General features: G+C 45.2%; 2 protein-coding genes across 10 annotated transcripts in view; one reads left to right on the forward strand and one right to left on the reverse strand.

Moving 5' to 3' along the window:
• The window catches only part of LOC147020280 (thrombospondin-1-like), a 116,292-nt gene extending 110,237 nt beyond the window's left edge, over positions 1-6,055 (forward strand). For all 3 annotated transcript variants that reach the window (XM_085895531.1, XM_085895533.1, XM_085895532.1), the window contains one exon: positions 5,633-6,055. In XM_085895531.1, the coding sequence (XP_085751657.1) occupies positions 5,633-5,649 (17 nt within the window). In that variant the 3' untranslated portion in view covers positions 5,650-6,055. The remainder of the gene's footprint in view (positions 1-5,632) is intronic.
• LOC147020281 (cytochrome P450 2U1-like) overlaps positions 2,269-22,472 on the reverse strand; it is a 28,340-nt gene continuing 8,136 nt past the window's right edge. For 4 of the 7 annotated variants that reach the window (XM_085895537.1, XM_085895536.1, XM_085895541.1 and 1 more), the window contains 5 exons: positions 12,328-12,722; positions 10,479-10,788; positions 8,375-8,536; positions 8,004-8,171; positions 2,269-6,836 (listed from right to left, as the gene is read on the reverse strand). In XM_085895537.1, coding sequence (XP_085751663.1) covers positions 6,655-6,836; positions 8,004-8,171; positions 8,375-8,536; positions 10,479-10,788; positions 12,328-12,722 — 1,217 coding nt within the window. In that variant the 3' untranslated portion in view covers positions 2,269-6,654. Of the gene's footprint in view, positions 6,837-8,003; positions 8,172-8,374; positions 8,537-10,478; positions 10,789-12,327; positions 12,723-15,221; positions 15,328-22,472 lie in introns of all 7 variants that reach the window. The other 3 variants (XM_085895539.1, XM_085895540.1, XM_085895538.1) reach the window with 2 other exon arrangements.

The raw sequence follows: 22,472 nt of genomic DNA on the forward strand, positions 1-22,472 counted from the left end.
CACAACGGTGCATGGGCTGCACAAACGCAGTCTCCGTGCCAGCTCAAGTGGCACACGCAATGAGCACAACGAATGGATGGATGGATGGTTTGAATCGAACTCAGTGAACCACAACGGTGCATGGGCTGCACAAACGCAGTCTCCGTGCCAGCTCAAGTGGCACACGCAATGAGCACAACGAATGGATGGATGGACACAAACACGGTGCACGGGCCGCCACTGCAGGCCCGTGTTGTAGCTGCCAACAGGGCAGTTCTCGCAGCTTGCAAACTGTTGCCTTGCGGATCCTGGCGCACATGGAAATGAACAGGGGGGGCAAAGCAAAAATTGAACGGGGCTGGTGAACGTGGGCAGTGGGCATGGCATGGCAAAGGCAGCAGGCAAACACAGCCCGCAGAAGAAGGCCGCTGCAGGCAAACACAGCCCGCAGAAGAAGACCGTTGCAGGCAAACACAGCCGGCAGATGAACTGGCCGGCACAGGCCTTGAAGTACAGCAGCTGCAGACGAAGTGGCCGGCACAGGCCTTGAAGCAAAACACGGCCAGCCGATGGCACAGGCCTTGCAGCAAAACAACAGCTGCCGATGAAGTTGGCCGGCCTCCGCCTTGAAGACAAACACGGCCAGCCGATGAAGTTGGCCAGCCTTTGCCGTTCAGTGGAGGTTGGTGGAGGGAGTGCGGTGGTGCTGGCCACTTGGAAGGCGGGCTCGGACCTACCTACCTGTCTCCCTCCCAACCTATCGCCTTTGCCTGTCACTGTACATACCCACTCCCTTAATTTGTCAAACCCCAATTTAGCCCCAACTTATTTTTTTGTTGTTTTTATTTTTACTTAACCACTATAAATCGTCCCCTAACCCCCTTTATCGTCTTTGTTCGGCTAACCTATCCTGTCACCTAGCCTACTCCCAACCCCTACGTTCCCTTCCCGGAGGGGAATAAGGGAGAGCTAGCGTCCTGTGTCGAGGCCCAACGAAGCCTCAGAATGGCCTCCCCAGAGTTCGGCGATCTATAACCAAAGTGGGTCCAGCGGCCCACAACGAGAGCGAGGGGATGGATGGTGCGGAGGGGTACACTTCCTAATCTACCCTATCCATTTAACTGTTAAACTACCCCGGGGCTTTCAACAAGCGCCTCTCGCTTAAACTATTGGTTCTAACAACCCAGATTCCCGTCGCCTGTGTTGGTGTCCTCACAATTTCGGGCCTCGCCCCCCAATTTTCTCTCCGTGCCCTCACACGGTCTCCTGGCTGGGACACGTGGCTCCCTTAGGCAGGCACGACCCTCTGCCGAATCTCCCGCTATGGCACCCCCGGGCACTACACTGCCTCCGAGCCTACCAGCTCCCTAACACCGGGGAGTGCCCCCCAAGGCACCTCCCCTGAAACGCACACGTGGCAGGCCGGCTTCCCGGGCCCCTTTCCGAGGGTCACCCGTGCCCACAACACTGCCCACGCGGCTAATGGCGCCCCGGGCCCCCGCACCAAGCAGGCGCACCCGTGCCCACTACGCTATCCCGGCCCCCCATGGGCCCTTGGCCTACCACGGCCGACTAGCCTGGTGCCCGGGGTACCCACTCAGCGATACTCACCTTTCGCAGCCACGCTCCCAAGCCCGTCAACAGGGCTCCTGCACCCCTCCAAATGGGTCTCGAGCCTACTTTCCCACCAACAACAAAACGACCTCCATTTTTCAATTTGACTAACCCAGCTAACTCACTTTACTCTGACCCCGGGGTCCCTTGGGCGGGAGTCACTCCTCCCCCCAATCACTCATCGCACCATGCATTCCCCATTCGCTCCATTCACACAGACCCGCTGGCCTCACTCACTCACCAAGCACATGCTTCCAATTCACTCACCAACAACTCTTCAACACACACACCACTGAACTCTGCCATCCTTCTATCTACATCCCCTAACTAACTCGTGCTCCCACGTCGTCCCTTATACTACAGCACGTTCCATTTAACACTACGTAGCTAAACTACGTCCCCGCTACACATCCACAAGTCTGTCACTGTCTCCAAATAATCCCATTAATCAATTTCCCAACCTAAATCTCACTATAATCCCTCTACCTAATCCATTCCACGGACTCCATGAGGACTTACCCCTGCCCCATGAAGTCGGTCTAACTAAGCTAACCCTTCCCCCTAACTAGTTTCCATCCTGTGCCCAGGGTCAAGGGGGTCTTCCACCCCTTGCCCAGGAATCCTGTGCACCCGAAAGTGAGGCTTGCTTTTTTTTTTTTTCTTTACATGCGCAGCACCTGCGCGGCAACTCACGCACTTTGCACCTGCCCGTGACGTCATGCAGCTGCACGTGTTCCTCGTCCCTCCTTGGACGGTACCATCCGGCAGAGATACCCCTCCTGCCGGATTCCAACCCCACGTGCAGCCATGACGTCACCGTGCGCAAAAAAAAAAAAACACAAGCCCCACGTCTCGAGGGGTTCCCCACGCGAACACATGTGCTTTGCCCGTTGGAGCTTAACACACACGATCGCGTGGAGAACCCGTCCGGTCCAAATCCGTTTACCTGCCTAAGCTTTGTCCGTCCGCGGGATCGGCAAATCCACCGCGTGCGTTTCCGGACCGGGACTTCACTCTCGCAAGCGAGCACGTGGTGGTCTCGTGCGTTGCACGGCACGGACCTCGCGCTCGCTGCTGGGTGAACCCGGCGCGGTTCTCAAAATAGCTACGGCCGCTACTCGGCCCTCGTTCCTCTGTCGCCGTCTCCATTCAAATCACGCACACCTGCGTGTCACGACACTCACTCTCCATTCCATCACACTCACACCGGGAGACGCGGCTGCATGTTCGCGCATGCCCACCGTCATCTCCCTCACATACCGCTCTCTCACACACACGGTCCCTCTCACACTCGCACACGCGGTGACACTCACACGTGGTGCCTCATCCACACACGGCATGCTGGGAAGCACACACTTCGGCACACTCGCCACCACACCACTCGCACACGGGGCCGCTTCCACACACGGGGGTGCACTCACACCTTGCACCACACACACCGGGACAACCACACTGGGGATTTGTGCCACCCCAAGGGTTTCTGGGGCCTCTATACCCCCCAAGCTCTCCGTGCACCTGTCCACAGCACCCGTCCTCTCGAACTCCCTAAGCACGACCGAACCCGCCTGGTCGTGACTCGCTTCAAGGGAGCATCGCGGCTCCCTCCGTTCCCAAAGGAGGCTATCCAACTCCTTGCACCGGGTCCCGAAACAGTCCACCAGCTCCCCCTCATCGTCCTCCACTAACTCTGTGTGTGTTCATCACTAACCCCGTCCAATTCACTCCATCTCCCGTGTCTCTGGCAATACTTCCATTTCCTTCTTTGTCTTTGTTACTTCCCTCGTCTCCTTTTTTATTTGTGTCTCCTTTAATTGGCTGATTTCCTTCTCCTGTTTCATTCTTTGTTCTTTCAGTACTCTTTCATGTTCCTCATCCTTTAATCTGGCCTTCGCTTCCAGCTATTCGATCTGTACAGTGTGGTTCCTTAACGTTTCATTCTCCGTTCTCCTTTCTTTTAATTTTTCGGACGTCGTTACCTTGTGTCTCGTCTTACACGTTCCGGTCTCCCCATTAATTATGACCTCGCCCGTCTTTATCGCGGGACTGACAGCCATTGCACTCTCCCTCGCCACGTGGTGCCGCCATTTTGCGCACCGTTCGTCGCGTGCCATTGCCTTTGTGTTGTTTCTCATTCCTTTCGCACTCATCGCTTGTAACATCAGTATCATCATTTCCCCCTTTCGCCAGAATTCATCTGCTGCTGACGAAGCCGAATCGCCTCGGTCGGTCACGGCTTTGCTGGGGGCTGGGGAAGGATTTTGACGGAGGAGGGGTGAGGGGTGTGTCATCCACCGTGGCCTCTGCCGCTGCCGCGCCCATTTCGGACTCTGAGTTTGTTCGTGGGGGGAATTGCTCCTGCACGGAAATGTCCAGCTCGGGGATTTCATCCTGGGCCATGGATTCTACATTAAAAGACATATCTAATACCCCCGGCACCCGCTCGCCTTGAGACTCCATCTTGTTTCTCGTAAGTGGTTAATTTAAATTGCTCGTAATTTGGAGGGAATCGGGGGTCGCTCCTCTCACCCCTGAACCGATTCCCCATGAATTTAGCTGGAGACGGGAGAGTTTGTTTCCCGCTCTCTGACACCAGTGTTGCGAATTCGCACCCGCCGGCGTGTGATCGGCCGCTCGACTCGAATGGCGGCCGCCTCGCCCACCGGAACGGACAATTCTGTCGTGACCCTCTCGGACCAACGCCGAGAGCTAGTCACGGGTGGGGGTTTAACCTCACCACGATCGTGCCAATTGCCCACCCGCGCAGGATAGGGTCGCTCGCCAAATTTGATCTCCCTAAGTACCTGCGCGAATGGTCGACTGGGCGATCGCACCACGCCACAGGCTGACTCCGGACACAAACCACTTAAGCGGCCCGTTCCGTGCTACAGTGATAACCGAGCGGTGTTATCACTGACCTGGACGGTTCAGATTAATTACCGGGCGTATTAAGCCCACTACAAACCCTTTACGTGAAGCAGGATGGAGGGTCAATTAAGAAAAGACGAAGCGAAACGGGAGAAACAGTTCACACAATGCAATTTATTACGCGACACACGGAAAGCACACATATACAGTCAAAATGCACATATCAACCCAAACAAAAGCAACAATCCAGAGCTACAACCGAATAAGATCGACACATGGAAACACTTAAACAGTTCTACTTTACAAGACACGGCGCCAACACACATTCACACAAAAACCCCGAAAAGAAATGGTGACTTCCCTTTGGGCCGTCGAGTCCCTCTCCTACGTCCGTCGACGTGGTCGCGCCTGGCCGCGACTCCGTGGCCTGGCGTGGTAGGCGGGTCCTCTCTGGCGTGCCTCGCGCCGGCACGTGTTGGCCGCTCGACGCCACGGACGGAGTTTCCGGCGCTATCCCAGCGCGGATAGAAGGGGGGGGGGAAACGTTGTCGCTCGAGGTCGTGGTGTGGGGAATCGCAGACGCTCCGTCCCGCCAGCGGGGTCTCGGGACCGCCCCACAAAAGACCAGGCCAGCGGCCACCAGGAAGAGAAGAGGACGAGTGAGCCGGAAGACAGAGAGCAAGAGCAAGAACAGCGCTCCTTCCGTGTCCGACTTTTTATCCCCCGGGGCCCCGCCCTTCACTCCACCCCTGTTTTCGGCTCCACCCTCCTTCGATAGGGTTCTCGAAGAGGGGCATTCCCTCACCCCGACTGCCTCACGCTGGTCATCCACCAATCGGCGGCGAGTTGCCACTCCCCCTTCTCCTCCCTCACACCAAGCACGGAGAAGAATGGCGCGAAAAACCCACCAGCATCGTTGGCAGTTTTCGTCCGTTTTAAATAAAAGATAGGGAAAGAAAAACGACTTACTCAAAGCGTCGCAGCCCGGATGGATCACAGAAATTCCCTCTAGACAACGGATTTGGGCTAACTACACATGTACTTAAGAGATATCTCACCTACGGGACCTGAATGGTGGTTTGTGAATTTCCACAGCCGTAACAATATTAATGGTTTTGTCATGTACATGTGCATAAAGAATGGCATTAACTGAAACAGAAGTTTCTGTTTTCAGATTCCTTGCCTGAATAAAAATGTCCAACAATGAACTCCATCACCTTCTTCTTGAACCCAGCGGTTCACAATGTGGTATGAAAATGGACTGCACCAACTGCTTTGTATTTACCATATGAACACTTCTCTTCTGCCTCGAGCCAAACTGTACACATTTCATGTTTTTACTGAGAGTTTACTCGAGGTACTTTTTTTATTTTTAAAGAAAGTTTATTTATTTTTCTTAAATTGCTTCTATTCTCAAATTATCCTGCATTTCCAATGCAAATTATTATGACTTAAAAATAGGGATGGTGGATGGGAATCAAAAATATTGAACACAAGTATTACAAACAAAGATGATGTACAATGAAATGTATTTCCTGTAACAGCAATTTCTGGTTTCAACTTTTTCAATGTGATGAATAAAGAACGTTTGTTTGTATGGTTCAGTATACTTCCTGTCATCGCAACACGAGCAAGCACACATGCACTCCCATCAAAATATCGTTTGCATTTGGGAGCTTTGGGATGTTGCCCTCAAAGCAGAATTGTTTTAAATTTGGCAACAAAGGCTCATGGAAGAGAGCAACAAGAGGACAAAGGGTTAATGGAGCTTGCACTCAAAGGTTCAAATAAGGAAAAAGCATCACATGATTCAGAAGGTTATTTTGACCGATTCTGATATTCCGTAATATGTTACAGAATGTGGGCGCTGATGAAACAGTTTCTTGGCAAGTGTTTTTTTCTGGGTGGTTTGCTATTGCCTTCCCAGCAATAGTTAGGGGAGAAATTTGGAAGTTGTTCAGAATGCCGGTGATAGATCGCCTACTCTTTGTGAAGGACACTGTGGGATCTTTAACATTCAACTAATGCCAGCAGATGGGACAACTAGACAATCACACACATTAATTCACCCTGCCTGTGAAACACCGGGATGACAATTTATTGCTGGTTTGGGATTGAGGGGAGTGTGTGTACCTCAAGGCCATCCTGACAGCCCACACATTATCCATGATCTCCAAACACCAAAGTCCAAATTCATCAGCGTCTCGGATGGAGATGCAGTTTAAACTGGGGAGGTGCCAAAGTCAGGCCAAAGTGGCCCTGCAGGTTGCCAAGTGAAGGGGACGATGCAGGGATCAATGTGAAAGCTTGGAGGATGCTGGAGAAGAGGACAAATAGCTCGGCTCTAGCGATCTGGGCTCCAGGGCAGGCGCGGCGACCTAAAGCAAACATGAAGAAAAATATGCTTTTCTTTCATTCTGCCATTGCCAATATTATACAAGGAAATGGGAAAAGGAAGTTCTGTCCATCTGTCCATCTCACCCATGGAACCTCCACCCTAACAATAAAGTACAACACATCACCCCAAAAAATATAAACAACGAACATGATGGATGGACAAGCTCATAATGCATCGACAAACTTTGCTTTCATGTTAAGGAAAGGGGGGTGGAAGGCAGAGGGATAACAGACAGTTGGTTGTAAAGAGGTAATGGGGGCCTAACCCTAATCCTAACTCAACTTTAATTCTTCAAACACCTAACTTTCTTTGACATCTTCAACACCAGTTCATTGGATTTGCATTGTCCACCTCTTGAATCATTAGTAATAGGTGGCCACAATGATCCTTGACCATGTTGTGGAACGTCAGACGAGGCCCTCAAGTTTCTTTCTTCCACCCTCACTTTTTCACATTCATGCACTTTTTAATTTGTTTTCTCCGCAACAGCTTGATCAATTGCCACAAAGCTTTCAAGATCGGAGCACCGACCCAAGGAGAACATTTTTTTTTAAACAAAGTTACATGATAATTGAATGGAAAATGCAGCCAGAGTTCCAAAAAGTCTGTTTTCTGTAGGCATGGGTTGCAGGGTGTTTCACGTATCAGGAATAAATGGCCAAGGCCGAGCAAAAATTTTATAAAGTTTTTTTTTTAACAATTTAGTGTATAATGCCAAGTCTGAAAAAAAAAATTCAGTCTGTAGCCTTTGTTAGATGTTCATTTGTTTCCTCATATGATTAAGGCCAGCAATTGTAGAATTTGGCCAGATAATCAGGAATTTTGAAACAGGCTGGTTCACAGGCACAATGGTCTACTTTTTTGAAAGTTACTCTTAATGCAAAAGTTACAATGGAATTCAGAATGTCGACAAGCGCATGCTGGCAAATAGGACATGTCTTCTGAAGAATGTCACACAATGTTGCAATCCCAATCCTTAAAAAAAAACAAAAAAACATTTTAACTACAAAATAACAGGAACCATCAAAATATCTGCTTAATCAGTTGATATTTGCTATGATTTGAGATCTCAACTTTTTATCTCGCAAAATAGTTACAACAGTGCGACGATGAATTGGAGTTGTATTTTTAACGTGAATAATCTTACCGATGCCAAAGGGCATAAAGGCAGCAGGCCAAAGAAGTTCCTCTTGCGCATCCAAAAAGCGTGAGGGATCAAATTCTGTCGGTCGCCTCCATACACGGGGATCGTGGTGGGCAGACCACAGGTTCACCAACACCGTCGTGTTCACAGGAATTGTGTAACCATGTAGACCTACACAAACGGAAAGCCTCGGTTTTCCCATAGATATGGAGCAACTTGGATAAGAAATCCCAGTTACACTGTGGTGCAGAAGCACAGAGGCAAGGGCATATAGATTACAATGGCAGCCTACTTTACTTGTTCTCAGGTAGTTAGGGAAACAAGCAATGGTAGTAAATGTACAATCCCAGTGGGATAAGTTTACGAGTTCTCACTTATCTCGCAGAGTGTGAAATGTGGTAGGGCGAGGGGTACCACAGCACTACACCGCATGACCTCACGGAGAGTCGCCTCTGTGTAATGGAGGTGGGAGCGGTCACGTACATTGGGCAGCCGCGTTTGCTCGACTTCACGATCTATCTCGGCCTGCACCCGCGCTGACACATAAAAGCACCAAAATGACAACTGATCTCTCTTTGTAAGAACCACAATTGGGAGTTGGCCTCCTAATGTGATTAGACATTCCTTCGGGATCATTGGTAATGACATCAACTCAAAAATAATTGCAACAACAACATTCAGTCAACAGCAATTTCTTCATTTTAAGCCAAAATGGCGTGACAAGATAAAGACCGACTAAAGGTGATCTGACAAATCAAAAAATGCACACACCTGGAAACTGTACATTGCCATCCCATATTTCCAAAAAAAAAAAAAAAAAAAACCCTTTTATCTATTAGCACAAAGCATTATATACCTTTACGACCCCACATGTACACCCTGGCTATATTATTACGTTTATGGGGTAGGGGTCAGTCGTGAGAATTTAAGGCCTTAGCACCGTTTTTTTTTGTGTACTTTAAAGGACTTTTAATCCTGCATTAAGTGCAAGTGCAGTATAAGGGTAAATTGTCCTTACCTATCCAAATAGTGGATAGAGAGAGTAAGGCGTTATGTTTTTGTGTTCTACCATTTGTGAAGCCAGGTAACTGCAGATGAAATTGTATTGCAAAGAACTAATCATTTCGTGCTACTTTGACGGTGAAGGGCAGGGACTACTTGCCACCCAGGGCCACAATTGGCTGCGGGGCCTGTGTGCTGTTTGGGTTGAGGTTAGCACAACGAACCAGAGTGCTATAAAAAATAAATGAGTGAGATCTATGTCGTGGTCTGATCCTTCGCCTCAACTGGGTGCTCTGTGCTGCTTGCCCTGTCATCTGCCACATGGCACTTTTTGATCCACCAGCTGCCAGCCTCACGAGGTCCTGACTATCCAGTTTCCCATTGTGAGTGCAGACTGAGTTGGGGAGGGGGGAGGGGCGTGTCGTGAAGTAGTGTGCATATTTGCGTCTGTGTTCAGGATTCTGTGCCGTTTGTCCCATGTGCCATATTAAATTATTGCATTTCTCAAAGGTTCATGTGCACCAAGTTTCCTATTTTTGCCACGCCAGCATTTGGACTTAATTGGGATCCCTTGGAGGATTAAATTAGAGTCAACTCAAATCACCCGTTCCCTCCAGGAACTACATGTGGTGTCAGTGAATCATGTCTGTCATAGTTTCCTCAACTTAAATACCCCCTCCCTCCGGCAGAAGTCAGTAGTTACACTGGTAAAAAAAAACAAAAATAAAAAACAAGGAAGTCTGGAACACTGATGCTAACCATTACATTGATGTGTTTCGACTTATGAGTACCTTACAAGTAACGTGTGTGGACGTGTGTCAACGATCGCGTAACGTGCCTACAACACGTTACTCATAGGTTAGAAATAAGTTTTGGGTACGCCAAACATTACCTCGACGTGTTTCGACTTAGGAGTAACTTACAAGTAACGTGTGTCGATGTGTGTCAACGATCGCGTAACGTGCCTACAACTTATGGCCAGCATTATGCGGAACGTGCGAGTCATACGCTGGCATACGTCGGGAAATTTCAAGCACGGAAAATTTGTCCAACAGCTCGGTGAACTACGACGTATGCCAGCGTACTACGACGTATGTCAGCATGCTCTTAACGTATACAAACTTACCCATAACGTATTCGACGTGAGCCAGCGTTTTAGCCCAATTTTGCACACGTCAGGCATACGTTGGCTAAATCGTCAAGGTGTGACAGGACCTTAACTCCTGTATACCAAAAAAAGGCAAATATTAATGTTTTACAAACCACTAATGACATTTAAGAATTTTCATTTCCATTCAGTGATATGTATTCCTGACGATGCAAAAAAATTTAATACATGTAGTGCTCCACACAATAGTCCCAGTGAGGCAAAATTCCCACTAATATACAGTACATGACACTAAGTGTGGGCCATCTCAATATTTCACAGGTACATGGAGGCTGGAGCTAAGGAAAGCTTGAAGCAGTTAAACTCACCTTGTATTTCAGGCCTCAGTGCCATATGCAGCAGAGCCCAGTGCAGGCTGTGCCCTGTGGTATCACTTCCAGCCACCAATAGATCTCCCAAAAGAGCCAACAACTCCTCTCGGTCCTCAGCAGCCCCTAGCACAGTTGGTGCACAATATTTTCTTTTGTTGGCCATTGGCTCACCAGCACCACAATTATCCGGGACTTCACTCTTGTCCTCTTGTACCTTAGCATGTCCATCACGTTCAGAAAGAAGGTACAAGTCTACAAGGTCACGAGGAGTCTCCCCAAGTTTCATTTCATGGTCCATAATCATTGCCTGGGAAAGCCAGAGATTTAGTAGTGGAATTAATTCTGAAAGTTGTGAATTTACCTGCTATTTTGACACATTATTATTAACACTTTGAACCCTGAGCTCCGTGGACTTTCGGCTCACCCACCATGAGCTCCCTGGAGAAAAAGCCGGTCGCTCGGGTATACGGAGGTTAAAATGGCCACTAGCGTTCAAAGGGTTAAGTCCAACAAAATTAGAGTTCATAGAACCTGTAGTCTTGGGAAAAAGGTCATGCGAAGGCTTACCACCTCCCTTTTTATTCGGATGAAGTTAGCTCAGGCGTTGCAATGCTGGGCACCGCCATTTTGTCTGAATATCGATATTTCCCCGCCCTGAGAGCGCGAGCAGAAAATTTGATTGGTTGAGATGACATACAATTTTGCCATGGGACTGCTAAACTGAAGGTTTTGGGAAGTACAAACAAGGCCATTTGTGTTCTTGTGTTCAAAATCTGGAATTAAATTGAAATTATATATATATATATATATATATATATATATATATATATATATATATATATATATATTTATATTTTGAAATAAAATAAAAGTTTTAAAGGCTGTAGAAAAAAAATCCCATTCAATTGGCAGTTTACCACCATCGACGCAAACTGCAGGTTTTTGGAAGTTCAAACAAGCCGATTCGTGTTCAAAATACTTGTATAATTCTATTGAAGTTCCTCAATCATTGTGACACACACAACGACAGAGTGAACCAATTGCTTTCCCTGCTTTGTGTTAAATGCGCGGAGTTATAAGTACCGGTTACTCTCATAATTGTGTATTTTTTACAAAAAAACTTATGGTAATCAAAAATTAAATCAGTGGGCAATCCACGACACCCATCTTATAATCACAAATTCTGCTCAGTGAGCAATGTGCATGTTAAATGGTAATTCTTAGATAGGAACTAAGGTTTAAAATATTAACAAGAAAGAGCAATCGGAGATTGCAGACCCTCACCAGGACTTGTTTTGTGTGGTGTTTGTGTACTGGTGTGTTACATAATTAAATAGCACTCAGTAAAGCGCATACCTCCTCCACGCAATGCCTGATCCACGATAACGTATTGGGCCCAATACATTTTTGAAATATCATGCTATGTATCATTTTTGGCCCTATCTCTCAATGGTAAAGAATCACTTTAAAAATTAAATAATTATCGTGTGCAGATCTTCACCAAAATCGAATCCATTTGTCCTTGCCACACACGCAATGTGTCCACCAAGTTTCGTCCAAATCCGTCAACAATTTTTTCAGGTATCTGTTGTCTATCAGTTTAGCCCTGATCTCTCAATGGTGAAGAATCACTTTAAAAATTAAATAATTATCGTATGCAGATCTTCACCAAAATCTAATAAATTCATCCTTGTCACACACGCAACCTGTCCACAAAATTTTGTCTAAATCAGTCATTGACTTTTTGAGATTTCCTGCTCACAGACAGACAGGCAGACGTGGGTGAAAACATAATGTCCGTCCACCTTCGGTGACACAGGCAACAAGAACTTGGCCCCAAAATTACCTTGAGGAATTCCATAACACGGTTGGCAGCCTGAAGGACAGGTTTAACTGGCCATGTGGGGAGGTGAATCAGCCAGGGAAACAGGTTTACCAGCAAAGCTGGGCCACTGGCTGCCTGTACAAGCCCGTAAGCGACATCCGTCATTATGCCATCCAACACACTGTTCCAGCCATGGTTCAAGCACAACCTGCAGATCAAAGCAGAAGCTGCTCTGTTTGTTGCTGCTTTGGGGTCAAATGGCATTCCACGACTGGAAGCACAATCAAATTCAGCTCGCAAAGTTTGGGCCTCGGCTGCCAACGGTGTCTGCAGGTTGCGGACAAGATGGTTCAACGCAGAGGAGATGAAACGACGGCGGTCACACCATTTGGGTCCTGGAGAGGTGAAAATTATCCCTGAAGGAAACACACACCAGTGCCTTTCATGATGTCACGCACAAATGCCGACGCAATGCAGTAACCACGTGTACACATGATTCTGGGTTCGACACTCTTTAACTCATACGGTGGTTTCATTTTAAACACACCTTCCAGTTCCCGGTTTGAGTGTGTTGGACGTTGGCTCATGCATGCGTCCTTGCAGTTCATCAAAGCCAAGATTTTTGGACCAGATTCGACGTGTCTTTCTGTTATCGTTTCATCACTGGATTGTCGGTTGGGTTCTTGTCAAATTTTCTGTGTTTTACCGTGCCGCGTTGTGGTGTATTGTTTAATTAGTGTCCCCTCACATCAACCACCCCCTCCCCCCACCTTAACCCCCCCCCCAAAAAAAACCCAAACATTTCACTCCAAAAGAAAAAGTCACAAACTCGTCCTGCCTGTCATTTCATCCTTCATTCCTTCCATTGTCAATACCTCCAAATTGAACTAACTTGCCCCTTACTCCAAAAGCTTTTAATAATATTTTAAAATAGTTAATTTCCCTTAACTCCATGCCTGGTGTTGGCTTAATGATTCAGGTGGTGGTCTTTGGATCCACGGGTCCTGAGTTCAAATCCCACTCAGCTGTTGAATTAATACCAGGTGGGGTTAACTTGACCCGTCATCCTTCTGAGGTCAACAAAATGAGTGCCAGCTTGCTGGTATCCTGTGTCGGAGTGGTGACCCGTCCAGGATTGTGCCCAATAGCCAAGGAGACTGCTTTGGCAGCACCAACGCTCTGCACAGAGTATGGTCCCAATCTCCTCTCCTCCTCCTTAACTCTGTCAGCAACATTCTTCTTCATCTCCATACATGTAGTGTTGCTCTTCTTCACAAGGGTTCTTTCCCAAACCTGTCAAATTCACAAACGCTCGGTATATTGACTAACTCCCCGTACCTACAGCAAGATTTCCCCCTGTTCCTTCAATAACCCCCAAGTTCTCCCTTTTCGTGATGTCCATCTTCGTGTATCCGAATTGGAGATCATGAGAAGTCCAGCCTGCAGAGGTTGCCTGCAATAACCATAAACTCCCCTTCATGCCCAATAATGGGGCCAAGCCCCTCTGTGTCAGTGCCCTCCCCCCTCATCATGTCATACATGCCTGTGTACTCCCAACCACACCCTTCCTCAGTGTCCCTCTCTTCAGCAACCTCCACCTCATCTCCCACCTTTCTACTTCCTCCTCACCCTAACCCATCCCATCCAATCTTGCTCCTCACCCCACCACCTCCCATCTTCCCCCTCACCACACCCACTCCCATCTTCCTCTCTACTCTGCACCCTCACACCTCCCCCCCTGCCATCTTCACCCCTCGCAGTGTCGGCCTTGCCTTTTATCAGATTATTCTCTGTTCCATCCCCTTGCACCCTGCAAACAGTGCCTTCACCCCTGTCCCTAACTGTGTGGACCTCACGCATCCAAGACCTCCACTCCAATCTGACAAAATCTCTCAATCCAGGCCACTGCTGATAAACCTCACATACAGTGGGGTCCACTTAAATCAATGCCAAGCTTTCTCAAATCACAATTTTGAACATGTATTTGTCATAACATTGAAAATATGTATCCACATTCTTTAATTTAATATGTTATAGTTACTCGGAAGAGGACACGTCCCAAGTGACCGGAAAAGCTAGCAAAAGTATCTGTTCCGTAGTGATTGGAGAAGTTTAAGTTAATGCATCAATTAAAATAATATTTCATGGACTTTAAAAAGGTCAATTGTGTTGCCACTCTTGGTTTCACGCAGAGCCAAAGCTCTGAGCTATACTTACACTGCCCAACATGAAATGGTGATGCAACATAGGGTGGCAGAGGTTGGATTTGTCTAAAAAGAGGGCAAAATATCCTGGTTGCAAAATAAAATTTGGCATCAACATTACTCATGCCTGTTCTCCCGTCATTTCAAAAGTGAATGCTGAGCTTTTGAATGCAGTGCGAGAAGCGGCCACCGTAAACGGGAGACAGACGAACACACAGGCAGACACCACGGATCACAATATATATGATGGATGAATTCCCTCCCAAGTAACTTCAACACAGAAAGAGACCATTTGGCCCATGAAGCCTGCACAATGGTTGCCAACCTATGATTTTTTTTGTAAACAAAGTCAAGGCTCATAGAAGAGGTGGAACACTTAACACATCAGGATGCAACAGGACAACAGGAACAGGAGTGAGAGGGTGGGGGGGAGCACCAACAGTGGAGTTGAAGGACTAAATAGGAGAATTGGACAAAAATGGGGAAGGGAGGAATCAGGTGAAGGTGATGGAGACAAAAGGAAACTTATCCCCCCCCCCCGCACCATTCTCCATATCCCCCTCCTCTCTCCCTCCCTCACCCACTCCCCTATGTTTCCCCAGACCCTCCATCCACCTCTGTATGTGTATCCTCTCCTTTTTAAAAGGCTTTAATTTCCTTCTCAATTGTTTTTTTCTTTCACTTTCCCTATTGAGTTGTAACGTTTATTACCTCTGCCACCGAAGGTGAAGGAGGTTATGTTTTCACCCTGCTCTGTCTGTTTGTCTCTCTGTGTGCAGGATATCTCAAAAAGTTGTGCACAGATCCGGATGAAATGCTGTGGGCAGGTTGGGTGTGTGACAAGGACAAACTGATTAGATTTTGGTGAAGATCCAGATCCGGATCCGGCGATGAGAATTTCTGAAGTGTCTCTTCACCATTGAGAGATAGGGCCAAAAGTGATATATAGCACGATATCTCAAAAAGTTGTGGATGGATTCGGACAAAACTTCGTGGACACGTTGGGAGTGTGAAAAGGAAGAATAGTTTAAATTTCGGTGAAGATCCGAACCCAGATCCGGATCGGAAAATGTTAAAATATTATTTAATTACGTTTGGTTAAAAGGGGGGGCAGGGGTAACAAATAAAACAAACAAACAAAAAAATAGCCCTTTCCTAATTTATATCCAATTTAACTCTGGATTTTGACATAATTGTTGGGGCCATGAGTTCCGATCGTCAAATGTGGAATTACATTTTGAATATCAGCTTTTAAGAAACCTATACGATACATGATTCAATCTTGCCAGCAGCCAATCATATTGCACAATCAGCATAAACCATGAACAATAAACCCAAACAGCTAATCAACATAAACCATGAACAATGAACTGAAACAGCGAATCAGCATAAACCATGAACAATAAACTCAAACAGCGAATCAACATAAACCATGAATAATAAATTCAAACAGCTAATCAACATAAACCATGAACAATGAACTCAAACAGCGAATCAACATAAACCATGAACAATGAACTCAAACAGCGAATCAGCATAAACCATGAACAATAAACTCAAACAGCAAATCAGCATAAACCACGATCAATGAATTCAAACAGCTAATCAGCATAAACCATGAATAATGAACTGAAACAGATAATCAGAATAAACCACGAACAATGAATTCAAACAGCTAATCAGCAGAAACCATGAATAGTGAATTCAAACAGCGAATCAGCATAAACCATGAACAATAAACTCAAACAGCAAATCAGCATAAACCACGATCAATGAATTCAAACAGCGAATCAGCATAAACCATGAATAATGAACTGAAACAGCTAATCAGAATAAACCATGAATAATAAACTCAAACAGCTAATCAGCACAAACCATGAACAACGAGAGGGGGACCACTCGGGAGAGTGCAAAACCTCCGCCGCCAACACTGCTGGATCACTCAAGTGAACCTTATATCTTATTCATTAAATATGATGTCAACAGTGCTGACAGTTATAGTTCTTTTCTCCAACATTTTTTTTTGGGGGGGGGGGTTGGAAATCACTGAAAACATGTAGAAATGCAAAAAAAGAACATTTCTTTTTCTCGAACAATTTTTTGGGGGAGGGGGTTAGAAATCACTTAAAACATGTAGAAATGCAAAAAAAAAAAAAAATTTTCTCTAAATTTTTTTTCTCTACATTTTTTTGGGGGGGTTGGAAATCACTTACATGTAGAGATGCAAAAAAAAAATTTTCCTCGAACAACTTTTTTTTGGGGGGGGTAACAATATTTGTGGGGGGGGGTGGAAATCACTTAAAACATGCAGAAATGCAAAAAAAAATCTTTTTTGGGGGGGGGGGAGACCAAGTCCAAAATTTAATGGCATGATCCTTGGACCATACCAAACCCCCCCACCAAGTTTCGTCGAAATCCGTCGAGGAGTTTTTCCGTAATACTGTTCACAAACAAACAATCAAACAAACAGAAAGGGGTGAAAACAGTAACCTCCGATCTTCGATGGCGGATGTTAATAAACTCAAACAGCTAATCAGCATAAACCATGAACAACTAGAGGGGGAGCACTCGGGAGAGTGCAACACCTCCGCCGCCAATACTGCTGGGTCACTCAAGTGAACCTGATATCTTATTCAATAAATATGTCAACAGTGCTGACAGAGTTATAGTTTTATCCAACATTTTTTTTTGGGGGGGGGGTTGAAATCACTGAAAACATGTAATAATGCAAAAAAAAAAAAATTCTCAATTCTTTTTCGGGGGGTTGGAAATCACTTAAAACATGTAGAAATGCAAAAAAATTCTTTTTTTGGGGGGTGTAACAATTTTTGGGGGAGGGTTGGAAATCACTTAAAACATGCAGATATGCAAAAAAAAATTTCTCCATCAAATTTTTTTGGGGGGGGTAAGAATTTTTTTGGGGGGGGTTGAAAATCACTTAAAACATGTGGAAATGCAAAAAAAAAATTCTCTTTTTTGGGTGGGGTAAAAAAAAATTGGGGGGGGGGGTTGGAAATCTCTTCAAACATGTAAAAATGCAAAAAATATATATTTTTCTCTTACAATTTTTTTCTCTAACTTTTTTTTTGGGGGGGGGGGAAGTTGGAAATCACTTTAAACATGTGGAAATGCAAAAAACAAAAATTCTTTTTTTGGGGGGGGGGGGGGGGTTGGAAATCACTTAAAACATGTAGAAACTAGAGGGGGAGCACTCGGGAGAGTGCAAAACCTCCGCCGCCAACACTGCTGGATCACTCAAGTGAACCTTATATCTAATTCATTAAATATGATGTCAACAGTGCTGACAGTTATAGTTCTTTTCTCCAACATTTTTTTTGGGGGGGGGGGTTGGAAATCACTGAAAACATGTAGAAATGCAAAAAAAAAACATTTTTTTCCTCGAACAATTTTTTGGGGGAGGGGGTTGGAAATCACTTAAAACATGTAGAAATGCAAAAATAAAAATAAAAAATTTTCTCTAACAATTTTTTTCTCTAAATTTTTTTTGGGGGGGGTTGGAAATCACTTACATGTAGAAATGCATAAAAAAATTTTCTCTAACAATTTTTGGGGGGGTTGGAAATCACTCAAAACATGTGGAAATGCAAAAAAAAAAAAAAAAAAAAAAAAATTTTCTCCAATTGTTGGGGGGGTTGGAAATCACTTAAAACATGTAGAAATGCAAAAAAAAAAAAATTTGTTTTCTCGAACAATTTTTTCTCAATTTTTTTTGGGGGGGGGATTGGAAATCACTTAAAAAGTGTAGAAAAGCAAAAAAAAAATTCTCTTTTTTTGGGGGGAGGGGGGGTAACAATTTTTTTGGGGGGTTGGAAATCACTTAAAACATGGAGAAATGCAAAAAAAAATTCTCTTTTTTTTGGGGGGGGGGTAACAATTTTTTTGGGGGTTGGAAATAACTTAAAACATGTACATATGCAAAAAAAAAAATTTTCTTCTCTACATTTTTTGGGGGGGTTGGAAATCACTTAAAACGTGGAAATGCAAAAAAAATCTCTATTTTTGGGGGGGGGGGGTAACATTTTTTTGGGGGTTGGAAATCACTTAAAACATACAGAAATGCCCAAAAAAAATTATCTAACAATTTTTTTTTTGGGGGGGGGGACCAAGTCCAAAATTTAATGGCATGATCCTTGGACCATACCTAACCCCCCCACCAAGTTTCGTCGAAATCCATCGAGTTTTTCCATAATACTGTTCACAAACAAACAAACAAACAGAAAGGGGTGAAAACAGTAACCTCCATCCATCTTCGAAGATGGCGGTGGTGAACAAACAAAAAGGGGTGAAAACAGTAACCTCCAATCTTCGATGGCGGAGGTTAACTTGAGGGGGAGCACTCGGGAGAGTCAAAAACCTCCGCCGCCAATACTGCTGGGTCACTCAAGTGAACCTTATATCTCATTCATTAAATATGTCAACAGCGCTGACAGTTACAGTTCTTTTCTCCATTTTTTTTTGGGGGGGGAGGGGGGGATGGAAATCACTTAAAACATGTAGAAATACAAAAAAAAAAATCTTTTTTTGGGGGTGTTGGAAATCACTTAAAACATATAGAAATGCAAAAAAAATAATTTTTTCTCTAAATTTTTTGGGGGGTAACAATTTTTTGGGGGGGTTGGAAATCACTTAAAACATGCAGAAATGCAAAAAAGATTCTCTATTTTTTGGGGGGGTAACAATTTTTTTTGGGGGGGGGGTTGGAAATCACTGAAAACATGCAGAAATGCAAAGAAAAAAAATTCTCTAAATTTTTTTTGGGGGGGGGGGGGGACCAAGTCCAAAATTTAATGGCATGATCCTTGGACTATACCTACCCCCCCCCCCCACCAAGTTTCGTGGAAATCCGTCGAGGAGTTTTTCTGTAATACTGTTCACAAACAAACAAACAAACAAACAGAAAGGGGTGAAAACAGTAACCTCCGATCTTCGATGGCGGAGGTTAACTTGAGGGGGAGCACTCGGGAGAGTCCAAAACCTCCGCCGCCAATACTGCTGGGTCACTGAAGTGAACCTGATGTCTTATTCAATAAATATGTCAACAGTGCTGACAGTTATAATTTTCTCCAACATTTTTTTTTTGGGGGGGGGGGGGGGTGGAAATCATTTAAAACATGTAGAAATGCAAAAAAAAAAAAATTTTTTTTCTATAACTATTTTTTTGGGGGGGGGGGGGGTTGGAAATCACTTAAACATGTAGAAATGCAAAAAATAAAAATCTTTTTTTGGGGGGGGTAACAATTTTTTTTGGGGGGGGGTTGGAAATCACAACATGCAGAAATGCAAAAAAAAAAATTCTCTTACAATTTTTTTTTTGGGGGGGGGGGGAGACCAAGTCCAAAATTTAATGGCATGATCCTTGGACCATACCAACCCCCCCCCCCCACCAAGTTAAGTCGAAATCCGTCGAGGAGTTTTTCCGTAATACTGTTCACAAACAAACAAACAGAAAGGGGTGAAAACAGTAACCTCCATCCATCTTCGAAGAATGCGGAGGTTCATGAACTCAAACAGCTAATCAGCATAAACCATGAACAATGAATTCAAACAGCTTATCAGCATAAACCATGAACAATAACCTCAAAAAGCTAATCAGCATAAACCATGAACAATGAACTCAAACAACTAATCAGCATAAACCATGAACCATGAACCATAAACTCAAACATCTCCATACCTGCAAGACACAAAGGCTACAGCCCCAGCTTTCGAGACAGAACCAGTTTAATGGATTATAAGCAGATTCATACATCTCCAACAATCTCAGCCCAAGGAATGCAGCAGGCATCACGGGTGCAGACAGGTCAGATGCAAGGGATTTGAACCAACCACCAGCTCCAAACCCATCCACACCTTGCTCAAGTATTGTACCTCAAATAAAGCCATGTCTCCCTTGTGGTCGACAAAATGGCATCAAAGGACAATGTTCTGCATGTGGAAAACAATGCAGTGCACGGTTAAAAATGAACCATTTTGCACAAGTATGCAGGTCCTCGAAGAAGCGTACATTGTTAGTTCGTCATGTCGATGAAGCAGGTGCTGTAGACGTTGAAACACACAAAACATGGTGTACACCATCACAGACAAAATGGCTTTCCATCTATAGCAAGTGGGCAACTTCAAGGATTGTGAAGTTGATATCACAGGGAATTTCAGTATCACGACTTGTTGACATGGGTGTGAAAGTCTCCATTGTGGGCAACATCCTCTACCATCAATACTTTTCTCTTATCCACCGCACTTAGCGCAATCTACACGTCAGGCCTACGATGACTCCGTCATCTGAGTTTCGAGAACAATAACTGTTCCAGTAAACTACAAAGGTATCAGGCTTGACAATTTCACCTTTTATGTTGCAAAAGGCAAGAGCCTAATCGGTGTTAATCTGCTCGACAAGCTTGCGTTCAAACTTATAGACCAGACTGTTGGACACGTCCACATGATAGCAGACAAAGACAATGCATACAAGCACCAATACCCTTCCCTGTTCATTGGTTTTGGGGAGTCTATGGGTTACCGTCACTCCCCTAGAATGGATCTTGCGATTCCAGCAGCATCTCAAGGCTTGAGACATTTGCCTTTCGCTGTTCGTGAATAAGTTTCAAAGGAACTGAAATGGCTTGAATCCAAGAGAATCATTGAACGTATCGAATCTCGTTAATGCACGATGCAAGAATGGAGAGTTAAGACTTTGTGTTAATTTTAAGTCGATGAATAAAGCTGTTATTCCTGATAAATACCCGCTTCCTACAATGAATGAACTGTCTGTTATTGGCTCGATGGTATTCAGGAAGCTCGACTTGAGGAGATGCTACCTATACAGGTACCTCTTGCAAAGCAGAGTAGACATTTGACCGCATTCGTGACTCATGAGGGCATGTTCCAGTATCGTAGAATGCCATATGTCCTCAGTTCTGCACAAAGTGCATTTCAGAAGATTGTCTCATCAGTCCTGTTGGGGTTTTGAGGGAACCCTCAAACTCCTCAATGACGTCGTCATCTTCGGAAAAGACAAAGCAGAACACGATCAGCAGCTGGATGAAGTGTTGTCATGACTAGCGAAGCAAAACTTGATGCAAAATGAGGAAAAGTTTTGACTTTTGCAGCATCAGTGATTGACTTTTTGAGGGTATCATGTGACAGCCGATGGTGTGAATCTGACACAGGCCAACATCGAAGCAGTTCGAACTCTTCCTAGTCAGTCAAACACAAAAGAGTGAGCGTCATTCCGTGGCATTACAAACTTTTACGTCAAGTTTGTACCCAACTACGTGGAGACTGCTGAACATCTTCGAAAACTACCGCGCAAAGATGTGCATCGACCAATTAGAATTTACAGGTGGTCATAGCATCTCTACCAGTATGACTTTTACCTGGAGTACATGTCTGGGTTTCGTAATCAAGTTGCGGACATGCTCAGCCGTATAACCCCATCAGTGAACACCAATAATGAGATCAGCGAAGTCGACACCTTTGTAAACACAATCATTGCAAACACAACTGAAAATGTAGTCGCTCGCAACGAGCTAAAATGGCAATCTCAGTAACATGAAACACTGCAAAGAATGTGCAGTTTTCTTCAAACCGATTGGTCTCATCGAATCACAGATGAGCTACAACCTTACGACAGAATTCGACATGAGCTATCGGTGTTTGATGAATGTTGTCTCACCTGCTGGCACCCATGCAGTGATACCAAAAGCACTGCAGCAGGTGGTGATGCATGATAGATGTCCCGGGATCGTCAGAATGAAACAGAAATGTCATGATTCTGTTTGGTGGCCAGGTATCGACACACGCATCGAGCAGTTGGTGAAGCATGTGTCCTCAGTGGAGTAGGAAATCCACGTCCTGCTCATCTTCAGCCTACCTCATGGCCGAATAAACCATGGCAACAGATGCAGTTGGACATCTTTGGTGAGGTTCATGGGGGATTGAGGATAA

The sequence above is a fragment of the Eptatretus burgeri genome, chromosome 9, assembly GCF_056783735.1.
Source record: "Eptatretus burgeri isolate ZD-2024b chromosome 9, Ebu_testis_v1, whole genome shotgun sequence".
In the NCBI taxonomy this organism is placed as follows: Eukaryota; Metazoa; Chordata; class Myxini; order Myxiniformes; family Myxinidae; genus Eptatretus; species Eptatretus burgeri.